Genomic DNA, 25,469 nt, shown 5'->3' on the forward strand with positions numbered 1-25,469 from the left:
AACGCTTGTTTTGTCAGGTATCTGCTAAAAACATTTATCGTTCACAACTCTCATTCTCTTTCATTTTGACAGATAACTCAAGAAAGAGCAAAGCTTCCCATTGCCAAGTTCAAGGATGAAATAATATCTACAATAGAAAAAAACCAGGTTGTTGCTCTTTTTGGCTTTCTAAAACAAGCCTTAGAAAAGAGAGTTGTATTATTTCGTACTCGGTGTGGACCTTTCTTTTCATGTGAACAATTGAAATCTTCTTTAGGTTAGTTTGTCAATGGCTTCTTTACATAAGTACATGACTTGATTTAAATGCCAACGTGATCTTCACCTTGTTTCTGTTCAAACCATGTGATGTTTTTGGCCTTTTTTTTGGTGGTGAGCTATTTGACCTTAGCAGAAGTTTCTTATGTGCTTCAGGTTGTACTGATAGCTGGAGAGACTGGATGTGGAAAGACGACACAGGTTCTTCCTTTTCTAGCATTTCTTTTTATGAGAGAAGGGAGGTTTTTAAGACATAGTGCATAACGTAGTCAGAGGAAAAATCTAGAATGTTTCTGCCTTGGATCTGACTTTCTTTTGACACAAACAAATTCAAGAGCTTTCACTTCAGTGACCATATGCATCGTCAATAAAGGTTTGTCAGGACTCAGAAGGGAAAAAGGTTTACAAGGTTGATGCCTTTCTTGAAAATCTGGAAGTGTTTTATGACCTCAAGTCTTTCTATGTATTAGAATGATGGCTGGATCTGAATTTAGTTTGACTCTGCTTGAGACATGCTCAGGAGCCAAATTCTTTGTCTAAAGAATATGGAGGCAGTCTGGGGGACTGGGTCTCAAATTAGGCTTTCATGATGAAAAGCTACATATGATGAACTTGACTTGCTGAGACTGCTCTAAGGCTAATACAACACATTTTCTGAAGCTATGCACTTACATGCCATGACAGGTACCACAATACATTCTTGATCACTTGTGGAGCCAAGGTAGACCATGCAGGATCATCTGTGCACAGCCTCGCAGAATCTCAGCATCATCAGGTTGTGTGTGTTTCTTGACAACTTGTTATGGTCAGGTAGTAAAATTTGGTTTCTCACTGGAAAATATGCTGGCTAGCAGTTGCTGAGCGGATTGCTGCGGAACGCGGAGAACCTATTGGCCAGACTGTGGGATATCAGGTATCGTATTGTATGCAATATTGCTTGAGCATTGCTGTGATCACTTACCAGAGTGGAAATTGCAGATTAAATTAGAATCAAAAGGTGGACCACACTCCTCACTCATGTTCTGCACAAATGGTGTAATACTAAGGAGGCTCGTGTGCGGTTCTGGAGATGTGATGAGTAACTTGAATGCAACTCATCTTATTGTGGTAAGGTGGCCCCTTTCATTTTATTCATCTGTGAAAATAAATATGGTTGTGCTCAGGAGGCACTCAAAGAAGGATGCATCATGTATTATCTTTTTAAGGCTGAATATGGCTTGTGAGACAAATCAGTTGTAGAATGCAACTGCAACTCACCTTATTGTGGTAAGGTGGCCCCTTTTCATTTTACTCATCAGTGACATAAAACATGGCTGTGTTCAGGAGGCACTGAAAGAAGGATGCATTATGCATAATCTTTTAAAGGCTGAAAATGGTTTGTAAGACAAATCAGTTTACAACATCACCATGTTTCTCTGGGTGTAAAATAATACAAATGTAAAAGGTCACCATTAAGACAATTTCAGCTGTGTAGGAGAATGGATGGATCTTATATACAAGCCTTAAATTGGGAATTGATTCGCAATGCCAGGCTCCATGGGGGTAGGGAGGCAATGTGATATAAGGAGAGGGAATACCTCTAATAATGTCTTCCCATTCAGTACCGTATGGTCGCTGTAGGATCCCTTAAATATGTACCAGGAGCAATTCCAAGCTATTTAGACCACAAATGTTGTCATGCCTTTAAGGGATAGAAAGTGTTTATACTACAAGGTATGGCTCAAATGCAACAAATTATCTATACTAATTTTATGCCAAATTTGGCACTTGCGTTAGTTTTCTCACACATTACTTATTATAAATGCAAATTCATTCATGCATATAAGCCACAATGACCTCTATACGGATGTCTATGATGAACTAGAATCACCACATTGGTGAGTTTACAATGGTGCGACCATTCTTCTTCTCATAGAAGTCCTTAGGTAGAATACTATCGCCCTGAGTACCCATGACTATGCTAAAAACACCCAATCCTATGACTTCCATTCACAATCTTGCTGATCTGCTATGGAGAGTGGATTGGCTCCCTTATGCAGTAGGCACCACACAAGACTCAACAACTGAATACTTGGGTAGAGTGCTAGTAAGAGAGGCTCCTCTACTGAAGGTTGGTATTTCCATAGAGGACTATCTGCCAAGTCATCCTTGTTATGTCCCCAAGCATCAAGATGGGCACGTCCGGCCAAGTTGAACATGGCCGTATGGTCCAAAAGAGAGGAATCGTTTGGATCCTCTGTCATCATGCTCTCCATGGAGATTGAAGTACGTAGTCCACTAATGAAGCCAGTTATTTACAGCTAATTCCATACATTCTTTCTCTTCTCCTAAGAAATTGGTAGTCTCGTAAGGAATTGTCGTAGTAGGACCACTCTCTGAATGCCCAAAAGCAGCAATCTGTGTCCGCAGTTACTGAAGATGGGTGTCGTTCTCGGAAATTCGCAGAGTGAGCTGTTTTTTCGATATTGATGACACAGGCATTAAACCCTTGCACAACACCTTTTGAGAGAGTATAAGAAAATGTTTGTCTAAACATTGCATTTTCTAGAGCATATATACGTTGATCGAGGCTCTGGAAAGTACTTGTAATCCATGTATACAAAACCTGCATAAATGGAATTTGAGTGCTACTTGGCGCTTCTTCACGTTGTGCACGTGAGCTGGAGGAATCCATGACGAAACGTGGTGGAAAACTAGAGTTTCCACACATAAATAGGTCTTGTCCACACTTTTCCTTTGCAAAAAGTTGAATTTTGGGAAGCTCTCACGTTGACGTGATGTAAGGATTCTAGGTACTAATCCTTTATTAAGTACTTAAACTCATGATTAAGACTTAAGAAACTTGAACTGTACTCGAGACAAGACTTAGAAGACTCTGTGTTTGATTGATTGATTGAGTTGTTGAAAATTGAGTACAATAGGCTCCTTATATAGGAGACGAAGAGACATAAATGAAAAGACATGTCTCTTGGTGAAGAGACATGACTTTAGACGTAAAGACACATCCTTTCGGCGAAGAGCTGCAACCATTGGGCGAAGAGTCGCACCCGTAGAGTGAAGGGGTGTGACCAGTCGTCGAAGGAGTGTGGCTTTTGACGAAGAGGCACGTCTTTTGGGCGAAGGGGTGTGACCATCCAAGCGTAGGGGTTCTGCTTGGCTGGCACTTCGCGTATTTGCAACTAGGAGTAGATGTATTGCTGTTAACATAGTCACAATCGTTACATTCCCTCCCTCTTTAAATATAACCCAGGGTAGTTGTAGAAACTCCGGGAGAAGGAAATGTATTGTTGTTGTGCTTCTGCATCCAAAGCTCTTTTTGTTAAGTCCCACGTCATGGCACTATTATTGACTATGACTATTTTGCCAAACTGAAAACTGATCATATCTGCAACTTGATAAGTGTCTTTGTCAAAGTTATTTGTAACTTCGAGCTTTGTCCACGAGAAGATTGAATCTTTATCTGCTTCAAGTGAAACTATTGGTAAACTGAGTTGATTTTTCTGTTGAGTGATGACCACTGGTTGAAAATCTGTAAGGTATTCCATTGGTTTATCTGGAACAGTAAAATCCTCCTGAAGGGATGTCGTAGACTGAGACATAGTAGTGTTTGGAGGTAGATCCATCTGTAAAGGTTTATCAATAGAACAGTTTCTGTCCAATGATTCAATTGTAGCGACTGAAGTGGTGCTGCAAGAGTCTGTATCTGCTTTATCCTTTGCATCATTGAAGGTAAGGAATGGAGTCTTCAACTTTGAAAAATTATCATTCACCACTGCATTTGGTATCTGTTCAGAAACAAAGACTGTATTCTGCAAGGGCGGTGATGAGGCGAATTTTCTTGCCTGGATCACGGTCAACGAAGGGGTTATGTGCTTGTTTGTTGTCACATAAGAATTGGAATCTTCTGAATTTTCAGCTTTCTCAACGGGTATTAAGGCTTCCAATTGAGAAGGGGGAGGTTGAGGGAGTTGTCGCCTCTTAGACCTCTGAAGGATCCTCTTGCACAAGGAAAGGATCAATAAATCTTCAACTTTACCACCATCGAATAAGAAAGACTTAAATGTAGGGCATGGCTCGTGAGGGGGAACTTGTCCAGCGTCGCAGCATTCACGACCGAGTACTCGACTAGGGTCGGATATATGTGCCACTAAGTAAGCCCATCTTGATTTTGCTGATGATCTGTTGGAAGCTTCATATTGCTGCTTTTGTTGCTGATGATTCCAATAAGAAGTTTGCTGCTTAGAATTGTAACATTTCCAAGAATATTCATGCTGAGACTTTTGTTGCTCGCATTAAGATACTTTGTCGATTGTCTCTGAGAAACCATGCTTTGGGTGAGAAAATTTCGGTTCCGAAGGCTTATGTTTGAGTGGTTCTTTCTGGTCGACAACTGAAGCGTCGGAAGAAGATGCATGTATTGTTCGAGAAGTTGTTGGTTGACTCCGAGAAAAGGTTTGCGTCCGCATCTGATCCAAGTGAGTATGAATCGATGCGAGGCTTGTTGAAATTGGTTCCATCTGCTTTTTGAGAACCGCTATCGGATCCTTGGGTAATATATTGTCGTCGCCATCTTGTGATTCGGCCATGCCGATCGCTTCGAGGGAATAATTGAACTGTGGCGTGACGATGTCGCATACAACCTGTATTCTTGTTGGAGAACTGGTATGTACTGCGGCTCGAGAATTAATTCTCGAACACGTTCCGGGTTCCGTGTCCGTCGTCGAAGTGTTGGGAATAGTAATTACCTCGTGGCTAGGGAGGTGGTTAATGCAGTTGCCAGAGGCCAAAACTGCCAGCACTTGTGTTGGGTGGGAGAGTGGCGAAAGGCAGTTTGTTGTGTTGAAACGTCATGCTGGGGATTGTTTTTACGCAAGTAATACTTTGTCCAGGGGTGCATTCATATTGGTTAGTAATAATTTGGGGTTGGCCGGCCAAGTTTGGCACGCACTTGGAGGTTTTTTTAAAGTGGCCACTTACTTGAGATATAGCTTCTGTTAAAAAAAATGAAACGCTGCTGGTCTTTTTTTACGTAACCAAAACAGCCAGCGTAAGAATTGCTGTGAGTTGCCGCTTGAGAAAAAAAACGCTGCGTGCTTGGGGCGTGTGTGATTTGATACCCCAAGGGGTGCGTCTCTCCACTAGCAAGGGGTGCGAGTGTTTGTGTGGCCACGAAGGGGTGCCAGCAAAAAAAATCAGAAGGGGAAGCCAGCAAATCATACGCCAAGGGGTGCGAGCACGTAGAGGCACGCCGGTGGGAAAGGGTGCGAACACGAAGGGGCAGCCAAAGGGTACATCCCTCGAAAGGGCAACATCAGGGCCACCAGCATCACCATTCACGGGTAGGTGCACGTGCGCACACACATCTGTGTTCTGTTTACAGAATTGAGAAATAACGTTTAGGTTACCTCATATGCTCGTATGCACATGCGTACCACCTTTCTTCTGCTTCCATGTAACTCTGGGAAAGGGGGTAGAGTGTAGCGGCAAGGGTGAGAGGCTCACAACCTTCGGGTCCCGGGAAAAAATTTGCTTTGATACCACTGTAAGGATTCTAGGTACTAATCCTTTATTAAGTACTTAAACTCATGATTAAGACTTACGAAACTTGAACTGTACTCGAGACAAGACTTAGAAGACTCTGTGTTTGATTGATTGATTGACTTGTTGAAAATTGAGTACAATAGGCTCCTTATATAGGAGACGAAGAGACATAAATGAAAAGACATGTCTCTTGGTGAAGAGACATGACTTTAGACGTAAAGACACATCCTTTCGGCGAAGAGCTGCAACCATTGGGCAAAGAGTCGCACCTGTAGAGTGAAGGGGTGTGACCAGTCGTCGAAGGAGTGTGGCTTTTGACGAAGAGGCACGTCTTTTGGGCGAAGGGGTGTGACCATCCAAGCGTAGGAGTTCTGCTTGGCATGGCACTTCGCGTATCTGCAACTAGGAGTAGATGTATTGTTGTTAACATAGTCACAATCGTGACACGTGATGTCCGGAGGTGGGAAGGCAACGGCAGGAGCGCGTGTTAGCAGGTTCTCCTCTTTGACCTCTCTCTCTTTCCACGTTGCAACGATGCTCTGTCTAGCAACGAGAGGTACTACACACTCTGTGTGTGTGTGTGTGTGTGTGTGTGCGTGCGCGCGCTTTGTAAGGGGAAGAATACAAAGAGAGATTGAGAAAGGTACTGTATGGCTATATTCTCTGAATTTTTTGAAAATTCAGCAAAGAAGGTATTAATAAAAATCCTTTGATTTTTGTCAAAAATTGGTAAAATTCAGTAATCGCATATGTTAGATCTCTGAGTTTTATAAAAAAGCAACAAAAAGAATATCAATTTTCACTTGCACACACGCTCATGAGAAGAAAAAACAGATAAATAGATAACATTTCAAAACAAAAAACATGAAATTGAGATTATCCCTCTCGAACCGATCCATAGGTGTGCATGTGGTCTTTCTTGTAGCCAAGCCAGCTCCGATACCATGAAACGGACAACTCGGACAGGATCTCCATGCTACACGGACCGCCTATAAACACGCGTTGGACAAACCACCCGACCATAGCCACCATTTGGCAACACCCTCGTGCTAGGGCCATCGTCCGAGGACATATTGCGTGCACCTGTAAGACCGAGCGTCCCATATCACTCGGCCTCACCTCTTCGAGGTGACCTCACACACTCCTAGCCCCACGGGCTAACATCTGGCACTTCGTTGGAGGTCTTGGCCTCCGTGCCTCCCTTTTATAAAAGTGGCTGGCCAAACTGGCCGGGTTTACACTACGTCCGTCCGGACGCAGGACGCCCATCTCGATGGTGTCTTAGACTAGATCCCCTCTCTTGTCAACAAGACATAACATAGAGCACGACGAAGGAGTTTTTTTGTAAGTTTGGTGAGAAAGGACTAAGTGACATGTATTTGTCACGAGGTTGTGGCAATTACTAACCTTAGTTGTTGGTTTCTTTCCCTTGATTTTTCTTTAATTGTTGTGACTTTCTTTTTGAAGTCACAAATGGACGGACATTGTGTGGCCAGTGTGAAACGGCCGATGATCGAGAGTTTCTCCCTCAATCGAAAAGGACAGGTTGCCACGAGACGGTCGGGCCAGTCGTCGGCACTGAAATCCAAGCAATAAAAGGGTGTCTTAAGCTCAATTCAAATTCGTGAGTTCAGACTATTCTGAACTTATGAAGGTATTTGTCTTAGGCTCAATTCAAAGTTATTTAGGCCCCTCGCTACACTTATAAGTTGTGGGTACTAGGAAATTAACTCAAAAGAGGCATATTGGACACTTGGCAGTTTGAGAGCAATCTGCCAACTTGCATGAAGAGGGGGCGCCCAAATTTGTGAGAGGGGGCTGATTTTGATCATTGAAGTGACTACAGTGTGTGTGTGAGGAGTGGGTGTAGGTGATCACAGCTTTAATGGAAAGCTTGCCTTCTCTCTTGCTCTATGTAGCACGATGATTCCGCTCTCGTGCATCTCTCTCCCCCTCTGAATACAGAAACGTGATGCCCCGCTTGAGAGCCTTTCATCTGTATATGCAGTTTGTGGGTTCATGCACGATTGAGAGGCAAGAGCCTCTTGCATAGGTACTGGGTTAGCTAGTCGCTAATCCCCCGTTGGTACAGGTGAATTCGGAGAGATTTCACGCGAGAAATCTCGTCCGATTCCACGGGCAAGTAGCCCTATAGGTGCGGGAGCTCGAGGGCTTGCTACGGATGTGACCGGCCACACGAAACGGAGCCCGAAACAGTGAATTACAGCTTGCTGTGTATTTATGCAGGTTTAGGGTTTCGACCCTAATTGATCCCTAATACCCCCAAGAGCTTCGGGGAAGTGATGGGATCACTGTACAGGGGATCTGGTGCATTTTTAGGGCAGAAAGCAGAGATTCAGCATGCTGCAGATTCTCGCCAAGTTTGGGAAAGTGCTATGGGAAAGTCACCTTTGGCATGGGGATTTTGTTTGTGAAGCCTCCTACTGTGATTATGCTACTGAAGTTGGGTTAGAGTAGGCCATTTTCAGCCCAGTAAAAGTGGGACAGCTCGTAGAAACTGACAGGTTTTATCTCAAGTTTAATAGGAATAAAGAAATACCGAAAGGGCCACGAGTCTTTGGGGCCTACAGGGTGTCGTTGTCTGCTTGGTAGCGCTCTAGCTACCTGGCCGTGGCTTGTGTGAAGTGTTAATTCTAGTCACATGTTTATTCGTGAACTTCCTCTGTGTCGTAAAGTTCAAGTAAAGTTTTTCAAGTAAAGAATCGGGTGAAAGCTAAAGTCTACCACCCTACGGACCTGTTTCAGTAATCTTGGTGCGTCAAGGGTGGGTGACGGGAGCATCAAAAAGGGAATATTCCATAGTCAAGAGATATTCAGGACCGAGTCAAAACTGTGCACAAGAGATGAGACAAGCACTTAAATGAAGATGTGTTGAGAGCAAGCATTGAGGAAATTGAGTTGCTTTTTGAAAAATGCACAGACTCCTTTCGGGAAAGTAGTGCTTTTCTATAAGGAGTCTTTGCATCTGTGCATGAGACTGCATCCAAGGACTCTTGGGTTGTGATTGTGTAAGCATGATTTTCAGCTTAACTTAGTTTTTGGCAGTTTCTGACCTTTTCTTAAGAGTGTTCGATTGCCCACGTGATAAGTAGGCAAACAGGGCCATAAAAAGCTGGGCGTCCCTATCTGCCCCTATATTTGGCATCAATGACCTCCGCTTTTTGAGTGATCGAGGAGCAGAGCTGGGGAGATCCAGGAAGCCCAAGATGAGAGGATGCTCCCATCGACGGAGGAGGTTGCAACAGAGGATCAGATCTATATTGGCGAGACATGGGAGACGCCCTGTGCCGACTCTCACCATAGAGGACATCGACACGATCATGCAGCTACCGATGCAAGCCATGTCCGTATTCCGATACACATATCCACCATTTTCTATATGTTCTTTGAGATATATATTACACACCCACTTTTTCTATATGTACCTCTTAGGCATTTGATACCCACCTTTTACAGTTCTAGTAGTGTTTCTGTTTAGTTAGTTTCTTTCTTCTTTTTATGTAGACCTTGTATCAGATTCACCATGAGGTAACTCACTGGTCTCATAGGTCAATATGGCCTTTAGAGGACGTTAATGTTTCATTTCATTTCATGCAGCGTCATTTGGATGCACTGCATGTATTTGCAAGGGACAATGGATTGTCTGTGAACCTTGGTAAGACCAAGGTAATGGTGTTTAACACCATGGCGCAGTGGGTAAGGAGGTCCGCCCCCACTTTTACATATGGTCAAGAGATTGTGGAGTATGCAGATACATACACTTATCTTGGGGCGGTTTTCAGTGGTCCTGTATTTTCCCTGAGGCGTGCAGCAGATATGCGATTGACCAGAGCCTATGCAGCATTGGGGAGACTTGAGAGGATATGTTCGTAGGTTCAGTTCCAGGAACCTCGGACAAAGCTTTGGCTCTTTGACACTTTGGTCACATCGGTCATGCTGTATGGAGTGGAGATATGGGGCCCTCAATTGATCATCATAGCAGAGCTGGCAGTACTGATGGATGGAGAAGCCATTGGTGTCTATGATTTCTCGGATGATTAGGGCCAAGGCCTCAATACCACATCACATTGTTAGGGCGGAGCTCGCTGCTCCTCCATTGGCAGTGGAGGCACTCACTCGATGCGTTTAATTTATGCATAGCACTTGGGCTCTCCCTAGAGACAGATATGCTCGATTAGCACTAGAGTCTTTGCGACAACTGGCATTGCAGGGAGATAGCTCATGTTGTTATGCTGAGATGGCATCTTGGTTTCAGTTACATGGCTTTAGTATGGACCGGCTACCCCCATTTCAGTACTCTGGATGCACCCTCCATGAAATCGGCCTGTTCAATCCGAAAAGGGCGGTAGACTTTACCTTAAACCTTGATTTAGCTTTCACCCATTATTAGTCGTCTATTTTACCTGTACTTTCAAGACACAACAAAGGGGAGAGGGATACAGGCTGCTAGATTGCACCTGTATGAGTAGACGGACACCAGATTGGCCCCTAACTTAGGCGCCCCTTTCGGTATTTCTTTATTGTTCAAAAGAGGGAATAAACGCTGTGGTTCCTACAAGCTGCCCCGCACAAACTCGGCTGAATTTCCACTGTTCCAGCCCGATTTCGGCAGCATAACTGCACTAGAACCCTTCACAGTCAGTATTCCCACGCATTGACTGACTTTCCCGACGCATACGGGCACTTTGCAAAACCTGTCGAGAATCTGCAGCACGCTGAATTCTCTGTTTTCAGCCCTGAAAATGCGCCAGATCACCTGTTCAGTGGTCCCCTTGCGTCCCCGAACCTCCTGGGGGTATTAGGGTCCGTTTAGGGCCAAAACCCTAAACCTGCAAAAATACACAGCAGGCTGTAATTTACTGTTTCGGGCTCCGTTTCGCGTGCCGGTCGCATCCGTAGCAAGTCCTCGAGCTCCCGCACTTGTAGGGCTACTTGCCCTTTGAATCGGACGAGATTTCTGGCGTGAAACCTCTCCGAATTCACCTGTACCTGCGGGGGGATTAGCCGCTAGCTAATCCAGTACCTGTGCAAGAGGCTCTTGCCTCGGCAATCACGCATGAACCCACAGAACTGTACATTGGTCAAATGAAGAGCCCACGAGAGGGGCATAACATACTGCCAAAGGGGAGAGAGAGGGCAGTGCGTAGCATGCAGGGCATCACTCCTGGCACCGCACTGTGCATAAGAGGGAAAGCAAGCACTCCATAGCTCTTAACCTGTGACAGGGACTTGCAAAATGAGCCTCCCAGCTATAAATCACGTTTTTGCCTTCTCTATAAGTAGTAAACTGGCCTCAGAGTGCCAAGTGTCACTCATTTGTGCATTTTCCCGCTTTAGACCCTCGGGTCTAAAAATATCTCACCTGCAGCCTCTGTTGACTTGGCCACAGAGTAACAAAATGATCCCCATGTCAAACTGCACGTAATGACGCGAAGACGTTTTCAGGTCCCAAAATAGCAGTTCCCTAAATTTTAGGAGATGCTGCCATTGTATCTTTCTAGGTCATCCGACCCTCTTTGTACACTGCGGCCACATCCAGAACTGAAATGTAGCCTCTGTAGCAAAGGATTTCACTTTGGCTAGTCAATGACCCCACTTGGCTAACCATAGTCCTTGTCCAACCTTAGTGCTCTCTTGCCCTCAGGCCTGGACTCCCTCTGGACAGTTCCACACTAGCTATGCAATGCAGGGCAGTTAGATTTCCCGAGGGGTGTTTCCAAAAAGTGAAAGTAAATAGATAATAAGAAAGAAATCAACAAAAAGGATAGATAGTAGTCACACGCTGACAGGAATAAAATGAGCCTTTTTGCTGAATCTGCAAATAATGGTCCAAATACCATCGTTTCCTGTCTGCGTTCTCGGAAGATCAAAGATAAAATCCATAGCAATACTTTCCCATGGTTTATCTGGAATAGGTAGTGGTTGCAATAACCCTGGTGCCTTTTTCCTGTCAAACTTGACCTTTCGGCATATTAGGCATTCTCGCACAAAGGCATCCACATCCCTTCTCAATGTAGGCCAATAGAAGAATGTCTCAACCGCTTTAACTGTAGCATCAATACCACGATGCCCTGCATACGGTGGGACATGACTCTCTTCCATAACTTTGCGTCGCAATGGCTTTGTGACACACAATCTGCCATGCATCATCATGAACCCATCTTTGAGAAGATAGTGTTCATGACGTTGTCCATTCATTAGCTGTTCGAAGACCCTTGCAAAATCTTCATCATTTGCATATTGTTCTCTCATATCATCAAGTTCATTATGATAAGGAATTGACACAGCTGAAATTTGTGGCTTCCTTGACAAGGCATCAGCCACAACGTTCTTCTTGCCTTCCACATGCACAATCTGAAAATGGAACATGGACAAGATATTTGCCCATCGCATATGCTTCTCAGATAACTTTGTTTGTGTCAAGAAGTATCGCAAGGTCTGATGGTCCGTTTGGACAACGAAATCTGCACCCTGCAGGTAGTGTTTCCAACTTAAGAGCGCATGAATCACAGCCAGTAACTCTTTCTCATAGACCTGCATGGTCATCTCTGGCCCTTGCAAAATTCTGCTGTCATAGGCTACTACCCTGCCATCTTGCATTAGCACTGCACCAATGCTAGTACCGTAGGCATCACACTGGACCACAAATGACTTCCTAAGATCTGGCAACACAATGACTGGATCCGAAGTCATCTTTTCCTTTAAGAGATTAAAAGCTGAAATCTCTTTCTGTGTCCATCTAAAGGTGACTGCTTTCTTTTGAAGAGCATGTAAAGGTGAAGCAATCTCAGCGAAATTTCGGATAAACCTTCTGTAATAGGAGCATAGTCCCAAAAAGCTTCGGACATCATGCACCGTCTACAAATTTTGCCATGACTTGATCGCTTCAACTTTTGAAGGATTCATTCTGACACCATCCTTTGAGACAATGTGTCCCAGAAAGTGAATCTCTTCCAGAAAAAACTCACTTTTCTTTGCATTGATGAGCAACCTATGACTGCGTAGCTCTTTGAACACAATGGCCAAGTGATGCCTATGCTCCTCTTCATTCTTTGAGCATACTATCATGTCATCAAAGAATGTACCAACAAACTGCTGGTGTGGACGGAAAATTCTGTCCATCATCCTATTGAACGTAGCAGGAGCATTTGTGAGACCAAAGGGCATCACTAAAAATTCGTAAAGGCCAAACGTCGTTCTAAAAGCAGTCTTGTGCACATCCTCTTATCTAATGCGGATCTGATGGTACCCACTCTTTAGATCTATCCTGCTAAACATAGCTGCTCCTTCTAATTTGTCCATAATATCATCAATTCTAGGTATAGGGAACCTATTCTTGATGGTATTCTTGTTCAGTGCACGGTAGTCGATGCACATTCGCCATGAGCCATCCTTTTTCTGCACCAACAACACTGGAGAACAGAATGGAGATGAACTGGGCTGAATCAGCCCCTTTTCTAACAGCTCATGTACTTGGCCCATTATCTCTTTCTGCTGAGCCGCACTAACCCTGTACGGAGGCTTATTTGGTGGGCTACTGCCTGGCACCAAATCTATCGCATGTTCCTCGGGTCTCTCTTGCGGTAATTGAGACGGTAATGAATCGGAAAAACAGTCACTATACTGTTGTAAAAACATTGACCTTTCTTTATCTAGCACAGATAAATTTGATTCATCACAATCTGACACTTCACGTGCAAAAACCAAGTACGCAGAAAGATGCTTTTTCATTACAGAAATAATAGCAGAAGCTGATACAGTAGGAATAGACTCCCCTTTAAGCTTTACATCCAGAATATGAGTCTTTCCCCTGCTCTGTACAGTGATCTGTTTGTTGTAGGCATCGATGATTCCCTGTACACGAAACAACCAAGGAATACCTAACAACACATCACATCCGTCCAGTGGCATGATGTAAAATTCTTCAGCATCTACATAGGACTGGATATGTAGACGCAACTTTCCAATGATGGGTGTCACAGCCTCTGTATGGCCAGGACATGCCAAATTTGCCTCTGCTGTATACCCCATCTCTTTAGGTCTGATTCCCAACTTTGAAGCCAATTCTGGGGAAATGAAGTTGGCTTTGGCACCTGGATCAAAGAAGATAAGCACTGTTTGATCCCTGACCTTTCCCCATGCTCTGCAAAGCTCACTTGCATCTGAATTTGGCTTGTCGCCCACCATATCTGGCACTAGACCAGCCATGGGCTTCTTTCCTTTCTTGTCTTCCTTGTCATCAGAATCAGCTGGCCTTTTCTTTGTAGGACAATTGTAAGCAATGTGGCCAGGCTGCTCACATATAAAGCATTTGTTCTCTGTCCTAAGGACCTTCTTTTGCTCTTCTGACTTGCGAGGAAAACTTCTTTTCCGTTTCTTTGCTGGTCTTTTTTCTGATTCAGTCGTAGCTTTGTCTTTCCCTGCGTTGGCTAACTCCTGAATCCCTTTAGGAGCCTCATTGGGAACATGCTTCTTGGCTGAATTTTTCTTGCCTGATCCTGCATTGACGCCAGTGTTAAATTCACAATCTTCTCCCTTGAGCAAACCATTGCCAGTGTTTGCTACCTCGATGAGCTGCGTCAAAATAGTGACTTTTGTCTTCGTGCAGTATTTTCTCAATCCTTTGGGTAGGCCACAACAGTATTTTTCAATCTGTTTTGTTAATGGCACAAACCTATAGGAAGTTACTGGAAGTAGAGCTTTCCAAAACTTCCGATTGTAATCATCCAGATTTCTGCAAGTGGCAGCATTTAGCTGGTGCCATTCTGTCATGACATCTGCTTCAAAGTCATCAGATAACCATGCTGCTGCAAAAATCTGCTTGAAGTAAATCCATGTGGACGGAGCTTGCCCTTGAAGCAATAAAGTTGTCCACCATTGTCCCGCATTCCCTGTCAAGAAAGTGGTTGCCTTGCGGACCTTTGAAGCCTCTGTAAAGTTTCCCCCTGCATAGGCCTTATCAAACTGCTGGAGGAATGAAAGAGCCTTCTTCCTGTCATCAAACCCTGTAAAGGTCGTGAATGTCACACCTTTGCCACCTTCTTTGTACGGAGTTGGCCTCTCCAGCGGTGTTAAATTGTCATATGGAAGTGACTGAAACATGGGAACACTGTTAGAGTTCATTTGTGTTCCCTGACCGCAATTAAGTTGACGTGGAAATGCCATATTTGGCTGCTGATTTGTACTTCCAGCCATACCAAAATTTGAATGTGGCATCCCGAATTGGCCCTGAGTGCTCTGAAACCCTGGTTGCGTACCCATGACACTGTACATGGGGTTAGGCATCATCGTTTGAGCACCCTCAAACACTGTTCTTTGCGTGTAAAACTGATTTCCAGGTGCATGACCAGCCATGCTCTGGAATACGGATCCACCTCCAAAATAGCGAGGGTGTACTGAAGGTGGTGGGAAGACCTGTTGCATAGCCTGTAGGTTGCTTCCCTACCCATTAGAACCAGCTATAGACTGCTGAAAGGTGGCGGGCTGAACTGGTACAGCTTGAAATACTGGCATCTTAGCCACCTGTTCTTGCACCTTAGGCATAGGTTGTGGAGACTGCATGTTCTCCATCAAGTGTACAGGTGTTTCCATTGACTGTGCGGTATGAATCACCTGTGCTCGAGCCTTAACAGGCTTTTGAATATGATCCAGTGACCCAACTTGCTGAGACGGAACAGGAGGTTGCAGAAAGGCTAAAAACCTCGGGTTCTGCATTACTTGTGTGAACATAGCCACAGCAGTAGCCAACTGGGTCCTGAATATATCATCATCCGTCTGTGGTGGTCTTGATTACTCACCCACTTCATGTGTCTATTGACCCTGTGAAGAGGAAACCTCTTCAGTCACCTCATCTGGTTTGTCAGCCATAATTGCAATTCCCTGTGTCTGGTCTATGATCCCATGTGTCTTCAAGCCCAACCTGACCATGGCTCACTTCTATGGGAAAAAGTGATTTAATCCCGTCGATGGAACCATGAAACCGGCCTGTTCAATCCGAAAAGGGCGGTAGACTTTACTTTAAACCTTGATTTAGCTTTCACCCATGATTAGTCGTCTATTTTACCTGTACTTTCAAGACACAACAAAGGGGAGAGGGATATAGGCTGCTAGATTGCACCTGTATGAGTAGACGGACACCAGATTGGCCCCTAACTTAGGCGCCCCTTTCAGTATTTCTTTATTGTTCAAAAGAGGGAATAAACGCTGTGGTTCCTACAAGCTGCCCCGCACAAACTCGGCTGAATTTCTACTGTTCCAGCCCGATTTCGGCAACATAACTGTACTAGAACCCTTCACAGTCAGTATTCCCACGCATTGAGTGACTTTCCCGACGCATACGGGCACTTTGCAAAACCTGTTGAGAATCTGCAGCACGCTGAATTCTCTGTTTTCAGCCCTGAAAATGCGCCAGATCACCTATTCAGTGGTCCCCTTGCGTCCCCGAACCTCCTGGGGGTATTAGGGTCCGTTTAGGGCCAAAACCCTAAACCTGCAAAAATACACAGCAGGCTGTAATTTACTGTTTCGGGCTCCGTTTCGCGTGCCGGTCGCATCCGTAGCAAGTCCTCGAGCTCCCGCACCTGTAGGGCTACTTGCCCTTTGAATCGGACGAGATTTCTGGCGTGAAACCTCTCCGAATTCACCTGTACTTGCGGGGGGATTAGCCGCTAGCTAATCCAGTACCTGTGCAAGAGGCTCTTGCCTCGGCAATCGCGCATGAACCCACACAACTGTACATTGGTCAAATGAAGAGCCCACTAGAGGGGCATAACATACTGCCAAAGGGGAGAGAGAGGGCAGTGCGTAGCGTGCAGGGCATCACTCCTGGCACCGCACTGTGCATAAGAGGGAAAGCAAGCACTCCATAGCTCTTAACCTGTGACAGAGACTTGCAAAATGAGCCTCCCAGCTATAAATCACGTTTTTGCCTTCTCTATAAGTAGTAAACTGGCCTCAGAGTGCCAAGTGTCACTCATTTGTGCATTTTCCCGCTTTAGACCCTCGGGTCTAAAAATATCTCACCTGCAGCCTCTGTTGACTTGGCCACAGAGTAACAAAATGATCCCCATGTCAAACTGCACGTATGACGCGAAGACGTTTTCAGGTCCCAAAATAGCAGTTCCCTAAATTTTAGGAGATGCTGCCATTGTATCTTTCTAGGTCATCCGACCCTCTTTGTACACTGCGGCCACATCCATAACTGAAATGTAGCCTCTGTAGCAAAGGATTCCACTTTGGCTAGTCAATGACCCCACTTGGCTAACCATAGTCCTTGTCCAACCTTAGTGCTCTCTTGCCCTCAGGCCTGGACTCCCTTTGGACAGTTCCACACTAGCTATGCAATGTAGGGCAGTTAGATTTCCCGAGGGGTGTTTCCAAAAAGTGAAAGTAAATAGATAATAAGAAAGAAATCAACAAAAAGGATAGATAGTAGTCACACGCTGGTGACACTCCATCCCCCTCTCAAGAGCAGAGATTACCAGGCTCATCAGACATGACTTGATTCAGTTGGATACGAAGAGGACATGGATACAACCCACACATGAGCTAGGTACGAAGATGGCTTTCTATAGAGAGCATCTTCTCCAACTCATGGAGGATGGTTTTGTGATCAGACCATGATACATGGATACTCATCTTTTGTTGTTAAATTGGCTTTATCTTACAGAAAAATAATTCTAAATGAATTATTGGATTTATAAGTGAGAGGGTTTTCTCGCTTGGAACACCAAGGAAAAATAATTCTAAATGAATTATTGGAATTTTAAGTGAGAGGGCTTTTCTCACTGGAGACGTCCGAGTACAGAGTATTCCTAGTGCGTCATTCAAAGTAATGACGGGAGCACTGAGAACGGGAATATCTGTAAGGCCACGAGGAACGGGTACTTCTGATGCGTCACATCGGATGGGTGACAGGGAGCATCGGAAAGAAGTATCCGACCATCCGGGAACGGACATCTCTGATGCGTCATAGGATGGGTGACATAGAGCATCGTGAAGGAGATTGTATCGTAAGTTCGGTAGGAAAGGACTAGGTGATGGGTATTCCTGATGCGTCACAAGGTGGGTGACGGGTGCATCGGAAAGGGAATATCCATAGTCGGGAGGAAATTCCGAACTGTGTTAGAATTGTGCACAAGGAAAAAGCAAGCACTTGAATGAAGATGGGTTCAGAGGAAACTTTGAGGAAAAGCGGGATTGCCTTTCGGGAAAGCAGATGGTTTCTCGCGAGAAAGTCTATGTCTGCATTGCAACTGTGCATGTGATTGCATCCAGGGACGCCTGGGAAGTGCTGTGAAAGCATTGTTTTTAACTTATAAGGTTTTATTGAGTTTTTGGGCAGGTTCAGATTATTTTTAAAATACGCCGGCCGCCCACTTAATAAGTGGGCAGCCATCTGATAAATAAGGCAACAGATCAGCCAGCGTTTTCTCTCTCTTTTTCTGGCAGAACATTAAAAAAAAAAATGAAAAAAAAGATTTTTGAAAAAAAAAAAAGAAAAAAAAAAACGGCCACGATCTCTACGCGAGCAGCTATTCGTGTCCGTGGCTAGGAGCTATAAAAGCATCACATGCCCTCACTTAGAGGGAAGGACCAATCTTTGCAAGGAGGAGATGCTACTGCAGATTTCAGACGCCGTAAAGAACACGCTGCCGGTGATGCCCATGGCTGCCCCAAGTGTACCAGATGTCGCCAAGACCCAGTGCGCGAGTTCCCTTGCGAAGAAGTGTCTATGAAGCGTGTTTCCATCGCGACAAGTTGCTGTTTTTCTCTGTTTTCAGCCCATAAACGTCGTAGACGGGGCTGATTTACGAGAAGGAACCCGAGAACACACCTCTTTTGTGTGTAGGATTGGAAGAGAGGATTTTCTATGGAGAGATCTCTTCTGGGGAATTGCTTTTCGAGAACGGAGTTGCGTTTCGACCGTCAAGACTTTGAAGGTAACGATTTTCATGTTATGAACTCTGAGTATTTGTTTGCAGGTGTACTTCCTCTTAGTGAGGGAGTAGGAGCAGAGGAAGGTATGAGCCTCTGCAAGAGAAAAGCGCTCTGAGAAACTAGAGCTAGCTCAGCCCAAGGATTTCGTACCCAAGTTTGGGAAGCAGATCCACGGATTGAAGAGAGGTAGACTCTCGAGATGTGATCCGGAAGTTGAAATTCCCAAGGAAAGGACTTCGTGTCCAAGAAAGAGGAGTTATTCTGTAGGAACAGGACTCTGGAAACAGAGTCGGAAAAGAGTTGCAGGGATGCCATGCCCTGAGTCTGGAAGGTGTGATCCAGAGGCGAGAACCTTGGTTCTCAAGGATTTGGAATAAGGAACGGAAGTTCCTTGGAATAGGGTTTTGCCCTAGGAATCGGAAGCCGAGGCTTCCGGGAACCATCAAGTCTTATTCTAGAACGAACGTGGTAATACGTTCGGTTCAAGTGCTTGTATAGACTTCTCCTCAGTAATAAAGATACTATTACGGGGGGGGGGACCAACCCATCTTCTGGTCCCCAGTACTGTGTCGATCTTCTCACTCTCTATCTCTCTCTCTCTCTCTATATCCTTTGGCTTCAGTACTAAGTGATAAAGTCTGTTTATCCGAATGTATTTTATATTGTTATGCGCTCCCGTTTGTGACATCTATCCCACGGGATACGATGTGCTATTGGTCAGATACGCACATCCTCACATTAGCTAGAGATCGAGAAAGACAGATTTAGAGGAGTACCCGTTGAGTCCAGAATTTGTCAGATGTGCCAAATAGAGCCAGAGACAGAGCTACATTACATATGTCACTTCCCAGTATACTATGAGATACGAGGCCGCTTTCACTGTCTATTCAGAGAGGGTTTTGGGCCACTTTCTATGGTCATGAGATACGAGGATCAGAGATGCCTCGGATTATACTTACTGGAGATTCGCAAACCCAGAGAAGACCTCTTGAAGAGGGGCACAATGAGAGAAATCCAGCGACAGCGGAAGATCACAGTTTTCTTTCAGTCAGACAAAGGAGTTCGAGCAGTCCCCACAACATAACAACACCAGAGGTACCAGAGGCATACTGCTTGATCGGGCGATAGAGTTGGGGCGGTCCTGTCGCCCACGGATGAAAGGGCCCTCTCGATATCGACGCACACTGCGATAGAGAATCCATACCATATTGGCGCGACATAAGAGCCGTCCCGGATATTGATGTATATGTATATGATGCCTCGTCTGTCAAAGAGCTCCATTGTATCAGCTCACCCTTTGTCTTCCCTTTGTATCAACTTTCACCCCACCCCTACCCACTATTAGTTCTTTGTACTTTTTGTACCTAGACCTGGTATTAGATTCACCACATGTAACCTTTTGGTCTCATAGGTCATTTTGGCCTTTTGAAGACGTTAATATTATATTTCATCTCTCTCTCTCTCTCTCTCTCTCTCTCTCTCTCTCTCTCTCTCTCTCTCTCTCTGTGCCCTATTTTTCCGAAGGAAAAGTGACCAAAGGCCCCTATTCTTGCAAGGCTGTGCTACAAAGTTTTGATGTGGCATGCCAAATTGGAAAGAACCGGCCGAGAGGACAAGAACCAAGAAGATGGGCCGAGGGGCCTAATGGGTTAGGGATAAAATCCTAACCCCCACCAACTTATGGAGCACCAATTGAAAGGCCTAAAACCTAAATATGGAAAGCTTGAAGTTTGGGGCAGCTTTCGGTAAATTGCATTGATAGTGCTGACGTGGTAGTTGTACGGATTCCCTCGTTTTGCGCTGGCTGGTTCCTGGTAGTGTTACCTGAGCTTTGGGTTGTAGAAGCGTTTGGGTGCAAGAGATCTTAGAATTGGAGCTTTTGGGCATCCTTTTTACTGTTTATAAGGGCCCTTGGGCAGACCCTTGTAGTTATTTCCGGGGGGAGTATTGAATGTTTGAAAAGTGTTGTATTTACTCATGGCCCGGGCTTGGATGGTTATTTAGGGGGGGGAGTATTTAGAAGTCTGAGTAGTGGTTACTTTCAACACCTCCAAATGATGCAAGCTGCGGTATGGGGGGCGTTTGGTTGTAAAAGGCCTCTATATCTCATGGCTCGGACCTTTTTAGGTTATTTGTTGGAGTGATGAGGGAGTCGTTGAAAGGGTCATGGCCCAGACCTGAATGGTTATTTGCGGGGGGTGTGTTCATCGGCGGCTATATGTTTCTATGTCTTGTAACATGCATATGTGAGAATATATATCTATTGGATGGTTTTTTTTTGGGAAGCCAACGACCCAGGATATCAAGAGCTTTAATTTGGAATGAGAAAAGTGATTGTCCCTCAGAAATTTTTGAGCTAACTTGAGTTGTTCTGCAAATATGCTGTAATCGCGGACGATTACTTTGTTGCAAGAAGGGGGGGTGTCACAAACTACTGATGTGTCAAGCCATTGAAGACTTGAGCCGACTTATAGATCCTGGCCGAGGGGCCTGAACCCTAAGAAGAAGCAGCACCCTAAGAAGAAGCAGCAGAAGAAGTTTTCACCAACTTGCAAGTCCTCGCCAAGTGGGCCTAATTATAAAGACATTTGTACCAACTTATGGGACCCCGTCCGATGGGGCCCAAGGAACTAGAAACAGAAGCCACAAAAGACCCAGCGTAAAAATATGATGATGTGTAGTTGTACGGACATCCAACAATTTTTGCCAACATGTTGATGTGGCACTAAACGAATTTCCGCGTTTTGCGCCGTTGCATGTTGACGTGGCAGTTGTACGGATTTTCATGATTAGCGCTGGCTGCTTTTGGGAGGCGTGATGCTTTTAGAACTTAATGCTTTTCATGTACTGCATGTGGGAACTTCCCAGAAATAGACATGCCCGCCTTGCACTTGAGTCCTCTCGATAGGTAGCCATGCATGGAGATACAGCATGCTGGAATCGGGAGATGACATCATGGTTTCAGGCGCATGGGTTCAGCATAGACAGACTGCCCCCCTTTGAGTACTCACTGGATGCACCCTCTCTGACTCTCACATAGCCGAGATCACGAGGCTCATCCGCTAGGACCTGACTCAGCTAGACACCAGGAGGACATGGATACAGCTAGCACGGGAGCTGGGCACGAAGATGGCTTTCTACAGAGAGCATCTTCTTCAGCTTACGGAGGACGGTTTTGTGACAAGACCCAAATACATTGGTACCCACTTGTCTCATGGGATACGCTGTGCTATTGGCCAGATACGCACATCTTCACACCAGCTGCGGATCGAGACTGGGAGATACAACAGAGTATCAACAGAGGCCAGGATATGTCTCCTGCGTGACCTGGAGCTTGAGAAAGAGTAATATAACATTTCATTTCATTTCTCGATCCACCACATTGTAACTTTCTGGTCTCATAGGTCACTTTGGCTTTTGAAGAGGTTAATATAACATTTCATTTCATTTCATTTCTCGCTCTCTCTCTTTCAGTTCACTTGCCATTTGAAGTGCTTAAAGTTGTTTAGTCTGTTCTTTTCCGTTGGCACATGGTTGCCGCCCCTGTTACATATCCCCGCGTGCCATCTGGATTCTGTCTCTAGAAATGAAGTATGAAAGGTGTTTTGCACGTATTTAGTACCATTACAATTAGCGGGTAGAAGTGCAAGGTGTTGTCATCGTGCTGTTTATGTAAGTTTCTGCCGGGTGGTTTGTATTGTGTCTAAAGGCCTGTTTTGGTTCCTATCCTGTATTCAAGTATGAAATGGCATGTATGCATTGTTATTGCTGGCATAAATTGAGAATAAGCGTGCTGTTGCTCTATAGAGGAGACCTGTGCCAATTACATTCAGAGGAACAGTTAATTCATTTGCAATAATGGAAAATTTGTGCCTTATCACCTCATGTGAGTGTGCAGCGAGGCAACAGAACACTTTGCTAGCATGGATTGACGGAATTGTCGGTTAATACGATATTATGTTTCCGGTTAGACGCATGATCCTATGCCTTTTGTACATGCAGGATGAAATACATGAGCGAGACTGTGATGCTGATTTTATCCTTTTAACACTGAGGTGAGGTGTAGTTTGGGTAGAGAGAGCTTCACTTAAATTACTGTAGTTTGTGTCTTGAATATTTATTAAGCTAGTTACAAAGCTTTATTCTTTTTTTCTGTACCGCAGGGACCTCCTGGCGGCTGAACCAGAACTGCGGTTGGTCAGTCTCTCCCCTGTTTTTCTTGATTTTGTTAGGTTGGTGTGGTCGGTGGTTGCAGTTTTGTGTGAAAACTTCAGTTCAGTTAAACTATTGGTGCTGACCTGCTTGTTGATATTGACAACAGATTCTTATGAGCGCTACTATCGATGTAGAGCTGTTTTCAAGCTACTTCAATAATTGCCCAGTTGTCAAGATTCCAGGATTTACTTATCCTGTAAGTCATTGATAGACCGACACAATGAAGTCGATGCTTTTTGCACGACAAATCATTTTTCACTTTAATACTTGGAAGGTGTTTCTTTGACTGGATGTACAGGTACAGTCATTCTACTTGGAGGATGTTTTAGTTGCTACGAGGGCCAAAAAAAATTGTGTGCTGTCTTGTGAAGAACCTTCTCTCCAAATAAGCACAGGCTCTCCCTTAAGTGAGGAGGATGCTGCTGCCATGGATGAGGCGATTGGTTTAGCTTGGCTGGAAGATGATTTTGACCTTTTTATAGATATGCTTGCTAGAAATTCTAGTCAAAGTATTTGCAACTATCAGCATTCTTTGACAGGAACTACTCCTTTAATGGTTGCTGCTGGTAAAGGTAGAGTTTCAGAAGTGTTGCTACTGCTGTCTAGAGGTGCTGACATGGATTTAGTCTCACATGATGGGACTTCTGCTCTGGATTGGGCTGAGCGGCATGGAAAAGCAGAGGTCAAAGAGATACTCCTCAATCATAAGAATCGGAAAGGTGATCCAGCTCTTGCTGCCAAAAAAGCAGAGATACTTGAGCAGTATCTTAGCAGCATCGATCAAGATGAGATTGATGTCCTTTTGATTGAGCAGTTACTACGGAAAATCTGTACGACAGTTACAGCAGGAATTCCTCCCGACCACCTTGGATCTATTTTGGTTTTTTTGCCTGGCTGGGAAGATATTGCACGAACGAGAGCATGCTTAGAAGCATCCTCTCTTTTTAATGATCCAAAAAAGTTTCTGATACTACCATTACATTCCATGATTCCATCTGCTGAGCAAAGGAAGGTCTTTCAAACGCCAAATCGTGGCGTTCGAAAAATTATTCTTGCGACGAACATTGCAGAAACGGCAATCACGATAAATGATGTCGTGTTTGTTGTTGACAGTGGCCGTGTGAAAGAGAAAAGTTACGATCCTTACAGCAATGTCTCCACCTTTCAAACGACATGGATCTCAAAAGCTAGTGCAAAACAACGTGAGGGTCGAGCAGGACGTTGCCAACCAGGTGTATGCTACCATCTTTATTCGAAGGTACGGGCAAATTCATTGCCAGATTTCAAAGTACCAGAAATTAAACGGATGTCTGTCGAGGAACTATGTCTGCAGGTATATCTCTTGCTAAAAGCTTTCCCCTTCCCTGAATAATGTCCGCAACCTTCTTATGCAAGTTCTCTCTCTGATAACAGGTGAAGCTGCTGGATTCAAATCATGACATTAAAGCGTTTCTTTGCAAGGCCCTAGAGCCTCCAGATGAGTTGTCAATTTGTAATGCTATTCGACTTCTTCAAGATATTGGAGCCTTGACTCCTGATCAAAAGTTGACAGAATTGGGAGAACAACTGGGATCTTTACCTGTCCACCCATCTACAAGCAAAATGCTTTTGCTTGGTATTCTTCTAAATTGTCTTGGCCCTGCTTTAACAATAGCTTGTGCGTCAGGATATCGCGACCCCTTCATTTTACCTACACTGCCGGAGCAAAGGAAAAGAGCTCTCATCGCAAAGAAATCACTGGCGAATGACTATGGTAGTTTCAGTGATGATTTAGCCATTGTTGCTGCTTTCAATCGTTGGGAAAAAGCAAAAGCTGAAAATAAGGTCACCAATTTCTGTGAAAAGCATTTTTTGTCTCCATCGACCATGGCTATGATTGCTGGAATGCGACAGCAGTTGCAAAAGGAGCTTGCTAAAAAAGGATTTATACCTGATGAGCCTAATGCTTGCAGCTTAAACGCACATGATCCAGGCATTGTCCGCGCGTTGGTAGTGGCTCACTCATATCCTATGGTTGGTAGCCTCCTACTTCCTGTTGCTGGCAAGAAACCTGTCGTTCAGACTGCCCAGGGCATGAAAGTGAAAATCCATCCCCATTCTCTCGTTTTCAACCCTATTACTGAGCATAAAATGGAGCACAATCCGTTTCTGGTATTTGATGAAGTCACACGTGGGGAATCGTGGATGTACATAAGAAACTGCACTATCGTGAGGCCGCATCCTCTGCTTTTGTTGTCCCTAGAGATGGTTGTTGCACCATTGGAAGGGGATGTGGATGAAGGGGATGATTCAAGTGATGTTAGCGATGAAGAGGATGCAGAGATGGAGGATCGAGAGAAGAATCTGATGTCAGATCCTTACAGGCGTGTTGTAGTGGTTGCGGATCGGTGGCTCAAGTTTGAAGCAACTGCTGTTGAGGCTGCCCAACTCTTCTGCTTAAGGGAGCGACTTGCTGCAGCGATTGCCTTCAAAGTATGCACGTTCTTCTCCTGCTGATT

At 44.7% G+C, this 25,469-nt stretch overlaps 1 protein-coding gene across 2 annotated transcripts in view; it reads left to right on the forward strand.

Annotated features, from left to right (window-relative positions):
• Positions 1–25,469, forward strand: part of LOC147437864 (DExH-box ATP-dependent RNA helicase DExH6-like) — a 66,692-nt gene that overhangs the window by 39,888 nt on the left and 1,335 nt on the right. For both annotated transcript variants that reach the window (XM_086487299.1, XM_086487300.1), the window contains exons 4-13: positions 73–147; positions 412–456; positions 940–1,030; positions 1,110–1,168; positions 1,234–1,362; positions 22,759–22,811; positions 22,920–22,953; positions 23,078–23,167; positions 23,270–24,304; positions 24,385–25,443. In XM_086487299.1, coding sequence (XP_086343425.1) covers positions 73–147; positions 412–456; positions 940–1,030; positions 1,110–1,168; positions 1,234–1,362; positions 22,759–22,811; positions 22,920–22,953; positions 23,078–23,167; positions 23,270–24,304; positions 24,385–25,443 — 2,670 coding nt within the window. The remainder of the gene's footprint in view (positions 1–72; positions 148–411; positions 457–939; positions 1,031–1,109; positions 1,169–1,233; positions 1,363–22,758; positions 22,812–22,919; positions 22,954–23,077; positions 23,168–23,269; positions 24,305–24,384; positions 25,444–25,469) is intronic.

The sequence above is a fragment of the Adiantum capillus-veneris genome, chromosome 17, assembly GCF_014529385.1.
Source record: "Adiantum capillus-veneris isolate H3 chromosome 17, ASM1452938v2, whole genome shotgun sequence".
Lineage (NCBI taxonomy): Eukaryota > Viridiplantae > Streptophyta > Polypodiopsida > Polypodiales > Pteridaceae > Adiantum > Adiantum capillus-veneris.